At 44.4% G+C, this 21,705-nt stretch overlaps 1 protein-coding gene across 1 annotated transcript; it reads right to left on the minus strand.

Moving 5' to 3' along the window:
- Window positions 1-345: 345 nt before the first annotated feature.
- Window positions 346-1,960, minus strand: LOC147716812 (uncharacterized). The gene is made up of 2 exons (XM_086920438.1): window positions 1,841-1,960; window positions 346-1,565 (listed from the first exon to the last, which is right to left on the minus strand). Exons 1-2 carry the CDS (start codon window positions 1,854-1,856, stop codon window positions 547-549), a joined length of 1,035 nt encoding a protein of 344 aa, XP_086776564.1. The 5' UTR covers window positions 1,857-1,960; the 3' UTR covers window positions 346-546.
- Between the last annotated feature and the right edge of the window lie 19,745 nt (window positions 1,961-21,705).

Genomic DNA, 21,705 nt, shown 5'->3' on the forward strand with positions numbered 1-21,705 from the left:
TTCTCTTCCAGGCGACAGTGCATATGCCCTCCGCTCATTCATACTCACCCCCTACCTCAACCCCTCCACACCCAGCCAAAGGAGGTATAACCGGGCCCACATACGCACCAGGAATGTTGTGGAACGGACCTTTGGCATCTGGAAAAGTAGATTCAGATGCCTGCACAAGAGTGGAGGTGCAAGGCAGTATACCCCCATCACCTGCTGCAAGATCATAGCTGTATGTGCAATGTTACACAACCTTGCGGTCAAGAAGGGCACTGAGGTGGAGTTGTCTGACTACGAGGACTATGACGACGACGAAGCTGTGCCACTGACACAGCCAGCTGGGGTGTGTACGCCATGTGATGGCAGATACAGACGTGAGGAGATCACTGAGAACTATTTCTGACTGAGTACAGATGCAAAGACAGCTAAATGTTGCTTGGAAAATAAAATTTTTAATAGTGATGCACCACAGTTACATCACTGAAGTGCATTAAAAAATGGAGTCTGTCAAAACAAATAAAGTCCAGGGTCCTGGTATGATCATCCCCCCTTGCCAGCCTATTTTTTGGCCCGCTTTCCAGACCCACTGGGGTGTCCCCCGGCCCCCTCCGAATGGCCTGCAGCATCAGCGGATCGCCTGGTGCTCCTCCTTGGCTCTGATGCAGCGCTGGCCGGGCTGCTGCGGCTGCTGCTGTCTCCAGCATCACCCAGGTCCAGGGCAGGATTGGAGGCGGCGTTTGAAATTAACATGGCCTCCATGGCCGTGGTGATTCTGGCCATCCCCCTGGTCAGCTCAGCCGTTTGCTGACTCTGCACCGACTCCTGATTTGCGCTTCGGATGCACAGCTGGGCGGTCGCCGATGCAAGGCGGGCCATGGCCCGGTTGAGCACCCGGGCATCCCTCCTGCGCGCAACCTCATGCTCCTCCTGCCTGGCAGAGGAGTGGGTGATGGCAGTGGTCAGCCTGCCCAACCCTGCTGCCACCTCCTTGTTGCTGTCCACAACAGCCTGGAACCCCTTCACCAACTCCCCCATCTGCAGGTTGTGCTGCAGGAGCTGGCGTTGGCAGGCCATGGTGGATCTGGCCTGTTGGCGCTGGATTTTGACCATCTGGCCCTCCAGGCCCAGGAACACACTGCCCTCCCGTGCTGGTGCAGCAGTGGTGGTGGTGGTGGTGGTGGCACGGCGTCTGGCACTGCTGCCTCCGGCCTGCTGAGTGGGCTGGGGTGCCACTGGTGGTGGTGTGGTGCTGGCCGGTCCCGGTGCCCCTGCTCCCAGGACAGGTAGGACGGGTGGCAAGGCCACGGTTGTGGCAGGAGCTGTTGTCGGCGGAATGGTCTGCCTTGTTGGGGAGTTGCATGGTGAAAATTGCAAGGGGGGTGAGCTGGGCAGTACTGGGGAGTGCACTGCCTGGAAATCAATCACCAGGACTCCCTCCATTCCAAGCCCTGTGGTGTCTCCTTCCTCATCCTCATCCTCCTCCTCCTGGCCAGGCTGGCTGGTGCTGGGCCCTGCCACTGCAGTAGTAGATGTCGAGGCTCCCTCTGCTGCCACAGTGGTGCTGCCTGATGGTGCCCCTAGGTACAAAGAAGCATTTGTAAACTGAGTGCCGATGTATTACAGGCAGTACAATTATGGCATTCCACATGTCCTTGCATCTCCTTACACCGTGTCACACTGTTTCCTGTCTTGTGATTCTGCACTGACATATCTGGCTAACTTCTGCTGACTACATGTACCATGATGCTTGTCTCTTGTATGTTGGTGGCAGTACAGTGCTGGTGTTTGCCTATGCATTGTGTCTAATGGGGAGGTGTCTGGTAGGGTGTGTCATGATGCGCATGCTTCTTACCTGTAGCTGTGGCCATCGCAGTGCTGTCCAGGGTCCCGATCCCTACGATGCTCGCCCTCTCGATGGTGCTGGAGACAATTTCCTCCAGCTCGGTGAGGGGTGGCGCCGGGTTCTGGCCTCCTCCGGTGTGTCGAGCCTGCCTCTGGATTTCGGCCAGCTTCCTCTTCGTGAGGCTGCGGAGGTCGTAGAACCTTTTCTTTAGTTCCTCAATGGACCTGGGGGTGACTCCAGCAGCATTGACCTTCTGTGCGATGTCGGTCCACAATCTCCTCTTCGTGCTGTCTGGCACGTTGAGGGACAGCCTGCCAAAGAGCTGGCGGTGCACCCTCACCACCTCCTCAACCAGCACCTGCAGTTCTGTGGTGGTGAATTTGGGCTTCCTCTTTTGGGAGGACTTCTGGCTTCCTGCCTGATCTGCCATTCTGCTGTTGTTCAGTCTGCAACCTCCTTCTCCCACTGCTGCTAACTGTGTGTTGGGCTCAGGCAGGCTTTCCAGTAACTTCTAGAAACTTCTTAATTGTCTGCACCTGCCAGGGTTGCCACTCCCTGTTTGGGTGGGGGAGGGGGAGCCACCTCATTGGCTGAATCGCCTATTGCCGAATCGGCTTTTACCGATTCGGTATTAGCCGAATCGGTAAAATCCGATTCGGTATTATCCGATTCGGTAAAAGCCGAATCGGTTCATGCAATGCATTCCTATGGGCTTTTTCGCCATGGGTCTATGATTGCCGATTCGGTTTTTACCGAATCGGCTTTTACCGATTCGGTATTCGCCGATTCGGAACTATCCGATTCGATGAGAGCCGATTCGGTGTTTTCCGATTCGTTGTTGGCCAAATCGGTAATTTCCGATTCGGAACGAGCTGAATCGGAACGTACCGATTCTCATTACCGATGCCGACCGATTCGGTTTTCATTCGGTATTTTTTTCCTACATATCGTTTTCCGATTTCAGAATACCGATTCGGCCCGCCTCGGTATTTTGAAATCGGAAAATCGCGTTTACCTACATCGGGCCCTAAGTGATTTCCCTCAAGCCACAAAATGTAGAGCTGAGGCAGGGATACAAACATTTCTTTTTTTTTAAGAGCATGGGCAGATACATTGATTTGTCCAATGTAGCAAATGTGTTAAAGCCCATTTAGTACACCAGGAGTTTTTTCTTTATGTGTACCAGGTTTGGGACTTTTACTGTGTCTCACTCACAGTAAATTAACAATAACGAAATAGCCCAGTTTCTTATATTGGTGGCAGTGGTGATATCAATGGTATCCCGTTCCAGGAGGCACTGATAACATTTGATAAATTCAGTTTTGGTATACCTTGCCTATGCATTAATGCGTAAATATCAGATCATACAGCTCTGAGTGGGTTTCAAAGATTTGGTTGTGTGAACTTAGTTGGCATTAAAGGAACGCCCCTGCACACATTTTCTATGCAAAGACATCGATGATTCATGAATTTGTGTTTAATGTGACCAGTTAGCATTTTTGAAATTATGTGATGGCAGGGTGTACTTTCACACAACTATTCCCACGGTGTCCTTTGAACCCCAGCACTACACACACTAGGCCTGTATGAGAAGGGTGCTTGTCTAGAGGTTTAGGGACTGCAACAGGTACCCACACTACAGATTGAGAGAAGGATGGGCCCTGCTTTGGTTGCAGGAAGGGATTGAGGGGCTCCAGGATATTCTTGCACTTGTAATGGTCCAGGCAGATTTTCCATGGGGAGCTCACATTAAGTCAGAGATTTACCCACCATAGGCACTTGTCAAAAACCACTGACAGGATGGGGCTGGAGAGTACCCAGAAGCAGAGGCACCCATAGGGCTTACCGCTCCAGGGGGTGGGGTGGTTCAAAATACATTTTCTCAGCTGGGTGGGGAGGGGTTGGGTGCAAAAAAAAGTTGTGGTTCCCATGGTTTCCATTGGTTGATAGGTTAGTCTATCACAACAGTGACAGATATTTTGTCTCCCGAAATATAAATCCCATTATATCTTTTTGAAATGTATATTTCGGTGGATGGGATCAGGGGTGGCTCCGCCGTCACCCCACTGCACTGCTTACAGGCAGCAGATGAAAAATAAAATGATAATAATGCTATTATTCTAATACTAATATATATAGACCATCCTCTGTGTCGCAGCGTCAGCAGCAGCCAGGTAGGAGGAGTGGTGGACACTGGTAGTTCACATGTCAGTTTGGCCCGCAAGTCTTAGGACAGCCATATCGACATGCCCACTTAGATCTCTCCACCTGAGCTGTGTAGCACAATCAGCTAAAGAACCATCGCAAGCTCCCAGGTCCTAATTGAGCAGCATTTCAGCTCGGTCAGACCAATCCCAGCGCTTCTCTCATGCTGGGTAATAGCATGAGAGCAGCGCCTGGATTGGGTGGGGAGCAGAGAGGCAACAAGTTGGGGTGGGAGCAAAGGAGCATGGAGATGGTGTCTGGCAGTGGCAGGCAATTCCTTTTAGTTTTTTAGTATTCCCCCACATGCTGCTCCACCAAGTGCCGTTGACAGCAGCCACCACTGGACCAGATATCCGTCACCGTAGTGACGGAGTAACCCATCCACCAAGATCTAAATTAGGCCCTTAGATCCCAGTGGAAGCTGCAGAACGGAAGCAATGCTCCTCAGGAGACTGTTTAACTTCTTTCTTGGAACTGGTTTTTCTATCTCTGAGTCCAGGGATTGCAAAGAAATTGCCAGGGGTAGCAGGAAGGAAGCCTGAGTTTACCGGTGCATCCCCTAAATGAGGTCCATGCTTGCATATTTCTATACTTCTGTCCCTTCCTCACCTCTCTACCTGTCCAGCTCTCTATGCCCCTACCTCTAACTCACTTCTTTTACAATCTTACTTGTCTCTCTATGTCACCACTTGGTATACCCTACCCCTGTCCCCCTCTATGCATTACATTTTCCCTATCTCTCTAGAATGCACTCTAAAAACGTACTTATTTCTTGGCCTCTCTTTCTCAACCTACCACATACTTTTTCTACATCTCTGTATCTTTCTTTCTGGTTCTCTCTCCTTTCTCTCTTTACCATACATCTCTCACTACCTCGTGGACATCTGTACTCAATCTCAAAATCTGCCTCCTTTCTTCATCTACTTCACCTCTCTCATTATACCATTATCTTTACCTTTCTCTGCTTCTCCTTTCTCAGGTCCTGCTATTATTCATGTTACCAAGCAGAGTGAAAGGGCACTGTCAAGCCAAAAAGTCCACATGTAGAAAGGCAAACAAAGAGACAAGGCAGAGGAAGGGGCATGTGGAGAATGTTATCATATTCCAGTTGATGATCTAATGTAATCCTCAAAGAAGCGTTTTGATTGTTGCAGTTCTCCCAACAGACAGCTCCAGAGGCATTTCACGGGCAGCACTGTATAAAATACTCCACAGAGTCAACTCTTCCTTCTGATTATATGACATTCTTGTCAATCTCAGTTCCATGAATTTTTATTGGTGGCTTTCCTCCCTATTCTTGTCTTGTCCCAGATAGCTCTTTTACCATCGCTTTTGTTTGCCTGTGTTGTCTCCTACCACTACTGACGTCATGTTACTACTTTCCCTGAGTTTTTTCTGTGGCATTGCACTTTGTAATTCCCAGGTGTGCAAGGCCCTTCGTGTTTTTCCTGCTTTTGCCAGGCTCAGTGAAAACCATCAAGTTCCTTTGTTTTTGTTTCGAGGCGAGAGAGGTAGCAGGGGAAAGCAATACTTCATATCAACAATTGGCGCATTCGAGCCATTGCATTAAGTCGCTGAAACAGCCAGGAGTTTAATCTACTGCTTAGAATTGCTGTCCTTGGAACTTGGTGACAAGTACTCAATCTTGGCTTTGCCTTAACATTGTTTAGCACAAAAAGTGCCAACATTCTCTGATTCTAGATGTAAGAAATGTGGTTATTATTTGTGAATGACAGTAGTCCTTCAAAAGTAAAAGAGTTCACAATTATCACTTTACTGGGAACCAAATTCCCCATTGTAGCCCTCAACTCTCTTAGCGTGGCCAAGTAGAGCAGTCCAAGGCCTATTTAGGGGAGGTGGTGTTGGCTAGCAATACCAATTTACTGGCATGCAACAACAACACCCCACAGTCAGTGCATTTTCCTTTAAAAAGAAAAGTCCATTTACTACTAAATTCTAAGCCTTAAATTACAAATATTTATATTAAGATAGAGTGAAGCATATCACACTTCACCCCTAGTGGATCCTGACCCCCATAATCATAACCTCCCTCACCTAAACCAAATAAAACATCCCAATATAAGGGGTGTTATCTTTAATTAAGGAAAGCCTACTGGCCTTCTCACAGGGTCACCCCATTATTATCATATTATAAGGGCTTTATCAGAGTGTCACCACATTAACCCACCACATTAATAAAGTCAGGCCCGTCATATTTTAAATTTAGAACACCTTTGAAATCAGTAAAAACAGTACTTCTTGTTACAAGCATTCATTATCATATTAAACATTTCTTCTTCAATACGAAGGTTGTCAATACAGCATTTAAATGCAAACCCACATCTGTGTTTGAGTCTTTCTTCACTTGCTAAAGGCCACATAATGTAGCCACAGCACGAACCACTAGGGGTCCTTTCACTCAAGTGTTCAAGAGCAAAAGCTCCAGTTTTGGGACTGTTTGAAATAATAGAAAACCTCTCCTTGGGGTCATCCTTTCAAGCCTCCTCGGAGGTGGGGGTTACTGCAACTGCAGCAGACCCCCCCAACACTTTTGCCTAATGTTGGCTGGACCTCTATCCCTCTTTGGGGTACCACAACCAAAAGCAAATATGCAAAAGGGCCTTTGTGGGGCATTATGGGGCACTGCTCACCTGAAACCATTGATAGGAGATGAGTGGCTCGCTCCACTCTTTGTTGATGCGGTCTCGTGCCACAGTGGCCTTTTGTCTTTCGGCGCCCTGGTCCCAACTGGGGTAATCGTATGCTCTTTTAGGTTTTGCCTGCACAAAAAACTATTGTTTTTAATATATCTTAAATATGACTTACGTCCGCCATCACTTTTTTTTGGTCCATATGCTTGCCAGTTTACCTTCATCCGTTTCTATTGGTTGTAGCCTGTTCTCCTTTCCGTATCTCTCTTCCTGTGGCCTAACTATTCATTTCCATCCGAGCTGGTGGTTCAAACTTTTTTCTTTTGGTTAACGCTACACACCGTTTACATTTTGTAATCTTTCCCTCTAAACGCCCAATATTGGTATATTTTACTACAATGCTAAACAGGTAGTCACAATTGCAGTTAACTTGCAGTTAAAAGGGGCTTGATTTGAATGGTGCAACAGGTGCAGTGGCACTGGGGTAAAAAGCTCCAGGGACCCCACTAAACACAGATTATTGCAAAATTTTACTACTAAACAGACAATCACAAGGGCAGTTATCTAGCAAGCACTAGGGTCATGATTAAAATGGTGCATCAGGTGAAGTGACCAAAGGCCCTTAGACCCCTCTAAACACCAATTATTGCTATATTTCACAACTAAACAGGTAGTCACAAGTGCAGTCATGATTGAAATGGTGCAGCAGGTGCAGTGGCACCGGATCAAAAGTTGTCATAACTCCTCTAATCATCAAATATTGCTAAATGTTACTACTAAACAGACAGTCACAAATGCAGTTATGTTGCAGGTACTAGGGTCATGATTTGAATGGTGCAGCAGGTGCAGTGGCACTGGGTCCAAAAGTTGTCGGAACTCATCTAAACACCTAGGGGCAGATTTACAAGCTCCGTGCCACACTTTTGCGCCGCCGTTGCGTCACTTTTGTGACACAGCGGCGGCATAAAAAATGCAGCCAATTTACAACGTGACACATATAGGGAGATGTATCACGTTGTAAAGCACGTTGTTATGCCTCACATCATACCTGTGTCAGGCATAATGTATGCTGGGTGGGTGTTCCCACACTGGAAAGCCTCATAAAAGTGATGCAGTGAAATGTACAAGATTTCACTGCTTCACTTCTAGGACGCCACTGCGTCAAGACCTTACGCCTGCTTGAAGCAGGTGTAAGGAGTGACGCAGTATTGTGGGAATAGGCCTAAAAATGCATTGTTGGAGTTGCGTCGTGCTTGCGACACGACTCCAGCAATGAGTGACTTTTGCCCCAACAGATGTGTAAGAATTTCTGATGCATCTGTCAATCCTTGTGCCAAGATGTGCCGTTTTGTAAATGCAACGCAGCCATGGTGGTGCAAGGGTTTCTAAGGGTGGCACAGGGAAAGTGACACATCTCTACAGATGTGCCACTTTCTTATAAATCTGCCCCCTAATATTGCTATATTTTACAACTAAACAGACAGTCATATGTGCTGTTATGCAGCAATCACTAGGGTTATGGTTTCAGTAGAGCAGCAGGTGGAGTGGCACTGGGACCAAAAGCTCCAGGTACCCCACTAAACACCTAATATTGCTATATTTTATGCCTAAGCAGACAACACAGGTACAGTTACCTTGCAGACAATAGAGTCATGATTTGAATGGTGCAGCAGGTGCAGTAGCACAGGCTCATATGTTGTCAGAACTCCTCTAAGCACATAGTATTGCTATTCGTCACTACTAAACAGGCCATCACAATTGCACTTACCGTGCATTTATAGGGTACTTGATTTGAATGGTGCAGCAGGTGCAGTGGCACTGGGGCCAACAGCTCTAGGGAGCCCACTAAACCCAGATTATTGCTAGATTATACTACTAAACAAGACAGTCATGAGTGCAGTCCCCTTGTAGACAACATGGTCATGATTTGAATGGTGCAGCAGGTGCAGTGGCACCAGGCCCAAAACTTGTCATGACCTCCTCGAAACACCTAATATTGCTATATTTTACTATTATACAGGTAGACATAATTGCAGTTATCTCACAGTTAAAATGGGCTTGATTTGAATGGTGCAGCAGGTGCAGTGGCACCGGGGCAAAAAGCTCTAGGGACCCCACTAAACGCAGAATATTGCAGAACATTGCTACTAAATAGGCAGTCACAAGTACAGTTATCTACCTGGCACCATAGCCATTTTTTCAATGGTGCTGCAGGTGTAGTGACACTGGAGCCAAAAGTTGTTGGAACTAATCTAAACACCAAATATTGCTATATTTAACCACCAAATAAGAAGTCACAAGTGTAGTTACCTTGCAGGCCCCAGGATCGTGATTTCAATGATGCAGCAGGAGCGGTGACACCGGAGCCCAAAGCTGTAGGAACCCCTCTAAACACCAAATACGTTACTACTAAACTGGCAGTCACAAGTGCAGTTACCTTACAGGCACTAGGGGCATAGTTTGAATGGTGCCTCAGATGCAGTGGCACTGGGCCCAAAAGTTGTCAGAACTCCTCTAAACACATAATATTGCAATTAATTCTATTATTTCCCTCTTTCATTTCATTTTACAAACTGTTGCTATTACTTACCCGCACTATACCACTAGTAACAAACAGCACAAGTCATAACACTTTAACAAACTTTCTGTAATATTGTACAACTACTTAGCAAGCTACAACTTACACCAAACAACAGCTTATTATTAATCACATATGCGAAACCTAATGCATTTACCAATGCTTTTTACACAAGTGAACACTTTCTGGGCAAAGGTTTCACCTCATTAGTACCAGTTGGACACCCAAATGCAGCAACAGAACGGCGACCAGTCCGTCTTTGCAAAGGGCCTTCCACTGGACAGCAACAGATGTTACTGCATTTTTAGTAACTTTTAATCCATTTGAGCTAGAAACTATTTTTTGTTAACATCTGCAAACTATGCACCAGACGATCTATTACGCAGCAATTGTGGGAAAGTGGTAACTATGAGGAAACGCTGTGGTTGCAAAATAGCACATTTCCATCAGCCTGTTCCAAAGCATGCAGACACGGCGTTAGCACTTTAAAACCAAACAATTCTAAGAAACTAAAGTGTAGAAAAGTTCTATATTGAAAGCACATTTATCTTCAGTACGTTTTGTGCTATTGTTTCTACAAGAAAAAAAAGAAAACAAATGTAGCTCTTCCTTCATTTCTATAACATAGAAAGAACAAGCATTGGAAAATAGGCCTTGGCATGCTGGTGCAATGGTTATTTTCTTACATTTTGTATTGCAAACATATGCCAAAAAAATGTTAAGAAAAAAAAGGAAGCAGGACGCAACTTATTTAGCACACTTTGTGTAAGCACATGCTTACACAAAGTGTGCTAAATAAAAAAAATCGCTAATGCAGATGTTTTCTAGTGATGTTAAAAAAACACTTTAAGTTGTTTTTGTAGACATTAAAGAAATCATCATCTAACCAAGCACTCAAATTGTAGGCAGCTCCAATTTTACTTAAACACTTTATTATAGCAGCCCTAAAATGGAGACAGGCAATAAACCATCATCTAACTGGGGGCTAGAAGTACATGTGAATAACGAGCCATTTTAAAAAAAAGAAAATACACGATAAAAAATTAAATAAGCACACTTTGAAAGAACTTTGGACATATTATCAAGGAACGGCGTTAAAATTATCGCCGCTTTAGCGGCAGGAAACTGCTGCTAAAACGGCAATATTGGGCTTGAAAATATGCCATAGAGAATTCCAATAGAAGCCCATGTTAACACTAGTCAATTGGAATTCTCAAGGCCCATTATCGCCGCATTAGTGGCAGATTCCTGACGCTAAAGCGGCGATAATATTAACGCTGTTCGTTATTTACGAGGAGGGAGCTAATGGATATAGTCTACTGGTTCATTTCCCTAATGTTGTGCACTGTGGTGCAGGAGCAAAATGTGAATGACAATTCAACAGAAAAATGAATAAAGCTTGCTGACCGAAAGCTATGTATATTATGTAATAAAGGCTCCCTTGACATCCATTTTAAAGAAAAGGGAACAAACATACCTGGTACCAGTAGCACTGATGAGAAACCGTCAGGAGCTTCACTTAAGACACTAGGAGAAATAGGGAAGAGTGGTAAAGACCAACAAGCATTGGAAATGCAATAGGTCTCGCATTTGTTGGAGTTGGAGCTATTTGCGTTGCAGATTGGCAATGTTTTTAACTTATGTAATAGGTCTTGTATTTGCTGGCGTTATTGGAGTTGTAAATGGCAATTTGTATACTGATAAGTTATAGAGTGTATGTATGTGGTTTGTTTTGGATTTATGTGGGTTGGATTGGATTAGTTAGTTGTGTAATTGTGTGGCGTGGAATTGTCTGGTGTGGAGTGGATTTGTGTATTGAACTATGTGGCATGGTGTGCTGTGGAATTATGTGGATAGTAATTGTGTGGAATTGAGTGTACTGGAATTATGTGGAGTGGGATTGTGTGGTTTGGAATGTAATTATGTGGAATTGTATTTTGCGTTGTGGAGTGGTAGGCAGTGGAGTTTAATGATGTGGTGTGCTGTTTAGGGCTGCCTTCCATGGCACATGAACACCTATAAATAATACGTATTAAACTACATAATACATGATGTAAATAGCCAAAAATTAATGCATTGGGAAAGGATATGCCCTCCCCACCTGGTGGTCTCCTTTGTGCAGGTAAATAATGGCAAGACACAAGGATGGGAGGGGCAAGTAACAGGTAGCCATAAGGGGTAGGGCACAATGTTTGCAATTAATCCAGGATAGTTTGGGAGAAAACCTTCGCCTTCCCATTCTGGCCAACATCTTCAGGTAAGTCTTTTAGGGGTGGGGAGTTAAGCACCCTTAGCAGACAATGAACTTTCGTAAATATGAACATGTTGGGTCCAAGATGGTGGGAGAATTTGAGATTGAGACGGTGATGTTTGTTGCATATGTCCAGAAAGACACCTGAGTGGGCTAGGCACTTTCACTGCACTACAGATCTATGAATGCCATCTACAGACGACAGGTTCAAATCCCATGGGAATCAGTGCAGTCCATTTTTCTTCCTCCAAAGCCATCAAGTAAATAAATCAGATCGGATAAGTAGCGCATACAATAAAAGCGCAGAGAAAAATTGACCTTTTGGCCATTCTTATAACCATTAAGGGGCCTTTCTGAAATGTGAACACTATGTTTTACTGTGGCTTGATTATCGGAATAAAGCATTTCAAAAAAGGTTTAAGGGTTAGCATTGGGAACGTATCAGCTGTAGTTACTTATTTGTAAACCCCTTCCCACCATTTGTTTCCATTTCACGTGACCTATCGCTGTGGTTGTTTGGGAAAAACTTTCAGAAAGAAAAAAAGAGAAACTACGTAGCACATTTTTTTCTCCGCGCTGTCGCAGTTGTTTGCGGCATGTGGAGCAGCCGCGGCCGGTAGTGGGAGTACCGGCCGGGCGGTGACGTGGGGAGGGGTAGGGGCAGGGTGCGGGTTAGTAATGTATGATTACGGACCTTAACAGATAAGTAAACATATAAATTAATAAAATGTATTTCGTTGCGCGCATTTGGTGATGCAGTGCACGCAACGAAAGCCTTTTGTCTGTAATTTTGGGCATTGGGTAACATTACTGTTCCCCTGCCAGAAACCTCCGCTCCCTGATGGGGCCACCCCTCACTCCTCTGAGCACAAGAGCAGCCCCACCCTGCCCATTTTCATTCTGTCTGCGGCTGATTGCCACACACAGAATGACAATGGGCGTGTCTGGACTCTTACTGCATGTGTTGGGCCTCCTACTGCCTGGGTCTAGGACAGGACATCAGTCAGGTGGAAAAAATTAACAAAAATGCCCAAGCTGCTAGGTGAGAATCCAGTTCATGAAAAGGTGGATACAGGTTTAAAACTAGCATTTGCAATGCAATAGGTCTTGCATTACTGAATGTTTGTTACTGGTGTTGCATTATTATTAGCAATGCCAATAGCTCAAACTTTAATAATGCGAGACCTATTGCATTGCAAATGCTTGTTCTTTACTGTTCGCACTCTTGTGTTTTTATTTTTTTTAACTGCGGGCACAGTGCATCTTTCTTTCGAAGATTAATACCATCTAGGCTAATATTATAATCCTTGTGACATACAAGTACTAAATATGCTTTTTCATTGAACTGATTGTATGACTATAATTTGCTTGTTTTCATTGACTTTGACTTCACTGCAAAATATGTACAATTGTTTTCCAAATGTGCTCCGTTGTGGTTTATGGTTTACTCTTGTTGTTTTGCAATATTCATAAACGCTGTCCAGCACCTATCTGAGGATTGATCCCACCAAAACAAAATTCTTGCTAGTTGCCAAGAAAAGCAAGCATTGGGAAAGTCAATAGTTCTCAGCAATGAGAGAGCTGTTGGCGTTGTCAATGTAGATATCTTTTAGACATGTGGCATTGAAGCAGGGCTGCTGTTTATCATGGCTGAAAGTTGTGTATCGCTTATTGACGAGATATAGACTTTTGCAGTTGGTGGGCAGGAGCATGGGGGATGTGAAAAAACGAAACAGTAAGAAAAAAGTGCTGTGAAGTGGGTAGATTTGTCCGTTTCACAGTGTTTCTTTTTCTTTCGGTTTGTTGAAGGGGGAAGACTGTGGCTGATGGGAGGCAAGGAGAGGGTGTGAAATGAAAATAAATCAGGAATGGGGTGGGTGGGATGGAGAATAGGTGGGTGGGAGGATGTAAAGAAACGGGGATACAGGTGGGTGTGGGAAAAGAAGCAGCCTGCTATAGCTATTTGATTGTTTCCGCATGACAGCCCAACTCACCAATATGTCCAGCACTGTAAATGATGGTGTAGCTCTCAAGTTATTCAATGAATGCAGATTTTATCCCTAAGAGCTAATATTGGGTCTCGTTGAGAAGAAAAAGTGAAATAAAAAATATTGTAGATTGAGTGTAATGTAGAATTTAAGGTGCTTCCTAAGTGTTAGGGGATGGTGAATCCCTGCAAAAGGCATTTGTCAAATCAGGCATGGGATTGGCGTCGGTGTAGGATAGAGTGTAGAGTTCGCACACGAGTAGTGTTTCCCTGAGAGATGTGTTTTGTTTTGGAATCTTAGCAACAGCAGCCACATAGTTTCGAACCACGACGACAAAAAGCACTCAATTGGTCTTCAAGAAAAACTCAAGGAAATGAGCCGATTTCCTCTAACATGAGAAATAGCTAATTTTTTATTTGAAGCTTTGGACTTCAACCAAGAGGTGTGGGACGAAAGTCTTTCTAAACAAGAAGAGGCAAAAAGTGTTGAGTAAACGGTGGGTGAGAACTGCTCCGTGTGACTTGTGGGCAGGGCCTGTTATCAGCTGCAGCGACCGATTCCTCTGACACCAAAAACAAACCTTCTCAGGTGTAAACATGTCTAAAAGTTCAAAGAAGTCTATGGTACTGGAGCAAGGATCAGGGGTAAAACGAGTAACTCTGTTTAAATATTCACATGTTCACCTGCAGTTCCAGCCTTAATAAATGAAATAACATTATATGGCGTAAAATATACTGGAATGAAATTCTTGGCTTTCAGCAATAAAAGTGAAAGGTTTATAGACCTTAGGAAGTTGGTTCAAATATGTGCTTCAGGCTTCGGCTGAGTGTTGTCCGATGACTGTGATAAACCACTTGACCCTCCACACCACATGACGCACCCCATCGCACGTGACCCCCCACACCCTCACACTACTGGTCTGTGGTACTGAGGTGAGAATAAACAGACGAGGGAAGTGGTCAACAACTGGTCTATTAAAATGTTTGTTTTACACCAATACAGTCACATATGTTACACGCCAACAAACGCACCACTGCATGCCTGCAGCTAGAAGTAAAAAGCGACGTATCAATCTTGCAGGTACTGGCAAGCCACATAAATGTACAAAAGAGAAACAAAATGGAAACAAATAATGGAAACAATACGCCAAAGAATTCTGTGCATAAGGACTGCTTGCCTGAGGACTACGTCACATCTCAGGCCACTGCACAACTTTGTCCGGAGCTTATGGCTCCTGTGATTGGAAGGAGAAGCCTACCAAAGCTACACTCAAGGCTTTAACAAGTTCGCGCAGCAGCAGGAGGAGAGGGGGAGGAGGGAGGCGGGCACAATTCACTCTCGGGAGCGATAATTGCTACCAGATGGTGGCGCGCGCTCCCGCAAGTGAATCTCCTGACGTGCACGAATTGCCATTGATGGCAATGGAACGTGTGCACATGCTTGGCTGAAAAGCCAAAGCGACAAGAAAAAGATCTTTTTGCCTTGTAGCGCATGCGTGCTGCGAAGGCAAGACCTAAAAAGGGTCCTTCACTGTCTCATCATATTAAAACTGAAACATTTTCAATAATATATTCAACAATGCCATGGTTGCTGCTTTTTTCATTTTATGCAAATAGCAACCATTGACAAAGTCAATAGCTCTGGCTTGTAGGTTTAACACTACTTGTTGTGTTATATATCTGGATGCAATGACAGAAGCAGCAAATTATCAGTCGGGCAGTACACTTGGCTAAGCACAGATTTTTAGCTTAGGTGTTTTAAGCCATGCCCTTAATTACATTGAACACCCCCTTTGGAGAGACCCCCCCAGTTTTTTCATCTCACTTAAAGCCCTGGAAACAACACCATGTCACAGTGGCACTGTGCCTCATGCATGACTCATAACTTCTACTTTTTCAATTGCCTATGTACAGGGGCATAGTGAGACCTCCCTCGCCCACCCCTTACTTTAGGAACTACAGCGGGGGTGAAGTCCTTGATGGGACTCTCCTGTCTGCAACTCAGCAGACAAAGGCTCAGCTCGTAATTAATGTGAAAAGGTGTGTAAGTGAAGGGATGGGTGGATGGCTTGATGGTTTAGTGAAAGGGTGAATAGATGAATGAAAGGGTGAATGGATGGATAATGAGAGAAAGGATGGACGGATGAGTGAGTGGAAGGATGGATAGGTGAAACGGTAAATAGATGGATGTATGGGTGGAAGGGCAGATGGGCGGGTAAACGGTTGGATGGATAAGTGAAACGATGGATGAGTGAAAGGCTGGATGATAGGGAAGTGAATGGGTGGATGGATGAGTGAACTGATGGATGAATTGATAAGTGAAAGGGTGAATGGATGGATTGGTGAGTGAAAGGGTGGATGTAGGTCGGGATGAGTGAGCAAAAGGGAGGGTGGAGGTACAGAAGGGTGGATACATGAGTAAAGGAGTGAAAGAGTGGATGGATGAGAGGATGGATGGATAAATGAAGGAGTGAAAGGGTCGATCGATGAGAGAAAGAATGGATAGGTGAAGGAGTGAAAGGCTGGATGGATGAGAGAAAGGATGGATGGATGAGTAAAAGGACGGATGAGTGACTTATAAATGGATGAGTAGATGGATGGGTGGATGGAAGGATGGGTGGCTAAATGAAAGATGGATGGAGAGAGAAAAGGAGGATGGATGGATGGATGACTGAAGGGTGAATGGGTGGAAGGATGAGTGAGTGGGTGGATGAATGAGTAAGAGAAAGGTTGGCTGGATGGATGAAAGAGTAGATGGCTGGATGGATGAGTGAATGGATGGATGAGTGGAAGAGTGGATGAATGAGTGTACCGATGGATAAGGTGAAAGGATGAATGGAGGGTTTGATGAGTGAAAGGGTGGATGGAGGGATGGATGAGTGGATTGATGGATGGATGGGAAGGATAGATGATGGATAGGTTTGCAAATGGTTCTATATTGGTATGGATGTGCAAACAGATGGAAGGGCAGAATGAATGGTGAAAGACTGAAGGAAGGATGAAAGAATGAGTACACCTTGTAACCCCCATTATCTTAAGTACATTTACTATAGATTAACTTTCACATTTATATTCTTTTCTTCTTTTTCTTCTTTTCTTCTTTTTCTTATGTAACGTACTCCAACACCTCGTCCTACTTACTTGGGATGAATAGCACTATAAAATAAATTAAATACACATGAGAGAGGGTCTATGTGAAGAGGAGGGTCACCATTGGAGGGTGGTGGCAAGCATGTACTGGCCGGACCTGGCATAGGACATTTCCTTGGGAGGCTGGATAGGTGGGCGGGGCGGTTTTGTTACCACAAAAAGACCTGCACATTTGGTCAAAGTTTTGCGCATGCTGAAAAACCATGAAGTGCACAATTGTCTCAACCTAATATACATTTCTTTTCACTTGTACTTAAGTAGTTGTCTATTTACTTACTCATATACTATTGCGCAACCTCTTCTGATGTGTCTGTAAAACGTAGCTTTTGTCCTGAATTTTGACCTCCTGTCCTGAATTTGCACCCATGCCAGTTGGTCATCCTAGAAATAATATACCTCAAGGACACACCTGCTAGGGAATAACAAACATAAAGACACATGGTGCACACTAATTAAGAATCAAGGTGACAGCACATGCAAACAGTTGGAAATCGCTACCTTTGGAACATTTCCTTGAAACCCTGCAGCCATTCCCGTCCAACCTGCCACATGGATCAACACACGTGTAAGTCACAACTGTCACATACTTGTCATGATTGTGTTCAACTTTGACCTGCAAGGAGCGGTGATGTCCAGCCTAACAACTACCAGGGGCATGGAAGGCACAGATAACCGTCACATGAGTAAATAGCATTCTACCAGGGCTTGCAAACTTACAAGATCAACAAAACATATACAACCTGTGCCTGCTACATAATTTTTCGGGTCCTGCACTGTCCTTGATTACGGATCGTTTGATTTAAAAAGCAGTCTGTAGAAGTAGGCAATCTTTGAAAGTGAAAGCAAATATGGTAAACTACTAAAAGAGGAGACTGAAGCGGCCGCGCCTCACCAGCGCCGCTCTGTTTTAAAGAGGCAGTGATGTTACAGTGTACACATCAGTGTACGCGCCAGTTGAGGGGAGGGTAGGTGAACTACTGTAACACCTACTACTGCAAGTCATCTTTTGAATAAATCAATTCCACCTTCCTCCTCAGATCTATAACGTTGGCAGAGCCAGATCAGCAGTAGCGGCACTGGGTATTTTCCCGGTGGGCCGGAAGGGTGGGGGACAGTTTTGGACAGGTAGGGGCTGTTTTTGTTACTAGGGGAGGGTTTTGCAGTAGTGCTACAATATCAGACCCTTGTAACAAAAGCAGCAGCAGCAGTGTTTCTCACCAGTACTGCTCCAAACGCACAACACCCCCCGCCCCGGTATGAATAATTGCCAGGGCTAGTTTGCTTTCCCAGTCCAGCCCTAACCGTCGGGAGGGCATAGGGAGGAGGAGGTAGCTGCAGCCCATGAGAAGTGTGATGAGCAGCTGCGAGGGGCGAGATGAGTTATTCTGGAAAGGTAAGGGTGATTAAGTGAACTGGGAGTAGTTGCTAGATAAAGAGCAAAGATTAAGTAGTGCACTGAAGGAAAACATATGGCCAATAGTAAAAGGATTCATGTAGAAGGGGCAGTCTCCAGGGTGGAACAAATGGAGGGACTGCTAAGTGTATGCACCAATGAAAGGTACACAAAGGGGAGGGAGGTAGAGGGTAGATGGCTAGGTCCGCCCTCCTTAATTGTACATACAAAGAAAACCTGAGGTCACGGGTTTAGGGACCTAGTCAAAGGAAAAGGCTCCTAATCAGTGTGATCAGGAAAAACCTTCAGGAAAGAAACATTTCTTTCTTGAGTCCCTTCACTCACCAGGGTTTCCCCACAGTGACATGCTTCATCATTGGGGCCATCCCAGTTCTCTACGAACTGGGGCATGCTGCGACTTGCGGAAATACGTAGTAGCACTTGAAGTGGGAGACTATGTGTAGTGCAGAGTGTAGTGGAGTGGGTGAAAGTGATTAAAAATACCTTGCTAGTGGGCCTAAATACATTATTATCGCTCCTGGGTTGGTATATCTAAAAGGGGGTGTTACACAGAGAAAACCTAACTGTAATGAGTAGGAGTCCAGTGTATGATCAACATGTTTCGAACCTACCCCTAGCTCTTCATTAGGACCACACAGGGACCAGCCCTGTGTTTGCCACTCCTATTAAACCTAAAGAAGGAAATGAAAAAATAAAGAAAACGCTGCAACTAATAAAGCATGCGTGGTTTATACATACGATCACTATGTCACGTAGTATATTTTGTTTGAAGCGAGGTTGCGCTTCATGGACTCGGGGGGGCGGTGTTTCTTGATGCGGTCTGGTGGGGAGATGAATAAGTGTCCAGACTCAACGTTCCCTACTCAGAAATATTTTCACAGGGAAACACCGCCCTCCCCCGAGTCCATGAAGCGCAACCTCACTTCAAACAAAATATACTACGTGACATAGTGATCTTATGTATAAAGCAGCAAAAGCTACAGAGCTCATTCTAAGATGCTCCTTCTCTCTCCTCGATCTCCTCACCTCCTCTCCTGACTCCACCCAGGGGCACTGTCCCTAACAAAACACAAAAATGCAAAACAATCCAACAGATCACCTCATCCTGCTGGACACGTCTCATAGGTGATTGTTTCGATGCTCCTAGCTCCTGGTTTGATGACCTTGATTCCCAGGCCTCCCTCAATGAAAAAGAACACGACTCCCAATTATCAGCACTCCTTACACATTTGTATCACATCCCCCGAGCCTAACTCTCCCTAAACAAAAGACGTTATACTAACTAACAAAGACTACTTTCTCCACCGCAACAGAATCGTGAGAACAGAACAAAGTCAATATGCACTTGAATTTTACCAACCAGCCTTATTAGAGAGCCCCCAGGAAAAATGCATTTCAAGCCTATAGAATTTGACCAACATAAGATTACAAATAGGCCTTTCAAATACACGTATAAGTGAATATTTTCATTTGGCCTTTAGAAATCATCATGTTATATGAACACAGCAAAATACAGTTCATTGTAAACAATTATGAAATCCTACCCATTAAGCACAATTAGTCACTCCTACGTGCAACTTTAAAATGGTGCACGTTTAAATTACATTACATTACATATGAGCAACTTCGTTTAGCAAATGCAAACAACTGCTAATGATTACATTGTTCAAATCGCAAATGCCATGTTGTTTCTTGAGATGGCATGAAACAATTCTATCATCATACTTTCACGTGTTATTACTGAATACTTTCTAATGATCAAATGTTAACACAACAAATAATATATACGGGTGCGGACTACCCATGATGATGCACCCCTACAAATAACAGAGCACCATCACGTTCCATCAGTCCCCCCCTCTGATGACTAGTGTCATCAAATAAATCACATCTCTCTGTAGCAAGAACCAACCTAAACAGAAGTTGTAGCCAGTCTTCCCTGTCAGAACTTCTCTAGGCTCTTGAAATTCTCATAGTGACTGTCCTGCAGTCTCTCCATTCTCCTTTCACGCTCCCTAAGAGATCTCTCAGCCTGACCTGCCTTGTGGCACTTGCAGGCTTTCCCAAACCCCTAAAATGTTTTGCACGCACCACAACTACGATGATGGGCTTCAAGATGTAACCAAGTATTCCCTTTCCAAGGTTAGCAAACTAACTTCCAACATTTCTAAATCCCTTTCCAAACTTGTCCCAAACACCCTCTGTGGCCAAATCATGCACTTCATGATGAATTTTAGTGTTGTTACTTATATACTTCATCAGGTCTTTGCTATTATCAGGTATATAAGAACTGCACTGTTGGACCCTCAACATTTTACAGACTCCGCCCTCTTTTGCTAGGAAGATATCCAAAGCAAGGCGGTTCTGCATCACCATAGCTCTTATCAACACCATCTTTCCATCTACGAGCAACAAAGACTGAGCTGTATTCGCTAAAAACGTATCCACAATAGTTGACAACCTTCTAATCTTAATGTCATCCAGAACTACTCCCAAATTTGGTATTATCGCTCCAAATACATCTCCAACTTTCTCAACTGCACTTGTACCTCTTTTCTCTCTATGATGTAATCCACCTTCAAAAGCTCCTAAGTCCCCTACAGGTAAATTGTGGGTAACACAACAGCCACATAACACGTACCATACCAATTTAGTGGCAATTGCACAAAAGCATTTTTCCCACACACAAAATACACATTTGGTACCACTTGCAACATATCCTGCAAGAACTTCTTCGCAGTAGTTTCAATTATAAAGATAGGATCACATACACTCTGTCCCACAAAGATATTATCATAATATGTCTGTACCTGTCTGATGCATAACTATCCTCTCTGTTCGAAATCTAAAGCTAATGGACCAGAACTCCCCCTCGCCTTCTGTGCTAATTCCTCCTAGGTCTCGGCAGTTTTTCCCTCTCTAGTATTACGTTTTACTGACAACTGCCTATGTCTATGTTCTATCTGATCTAAAAAAAAAAATCTTTGTCAGTTAACATACATTTGAAATTGTGGCGATGTGCATAAGCTGTATCGAATGAGACAGTAGGTCTGACATACTTTCCCACTCTTCTTCCTGCTTGTAGTAATCATTTATTCAGGTGCTTATAAGCTGGAACCTCTGAAAGCACCACATCATAGTTCGAAAAGTAATATTGATTATGACCCTTACCTTAAAACATACTAAGCAACAAACTACATATAATACCATATGTCAACGGAAGGTGGTGATAACGAATACCTTCCTCCACAGAAGCAGGCAATTGCATACACACAAAGCAATCTCTCACATACTCATATAGCAGCTTCGCATAAGGATTAAGCATATAATCACATTTAGACAATCTACATGTAACATATGACTAGTCTGATCTAGCATAGCTTTTTCAGCTCCTACAATACCCTGTTTTGTGCTAGAAGTAACAGGTGAAGTTGTCCCCTTCACTTCCACCCCTTCAACTTCTGCATCGTCTGAAATGTTCACAGAGATAATAATAACTACTGCTATCACTATAATCACTCCTACTATGAGTGTACCTATCACACACTAAGACCTATGATTCGAATTTCCAGACTCCATTTTCAAATGTCGGGTTGGCACAACAAGAGGATTAACACAAAGGAGCCTAGTAGGATGGC

This window comes from Lissotriton vulgaris, chromosome 5 (genome assembly GCF_964263255.1).
Source record: "Lissotriton vulgaris chromosome 5, aLisVul1.2, whole genome shotgun sequence".
Lineage (NCBI taxonomy): Eukaryota > Metazoa > Chordata > Amphibia > Caudata > Salamandridae > Lissotriton > Lissotriton vulgaris.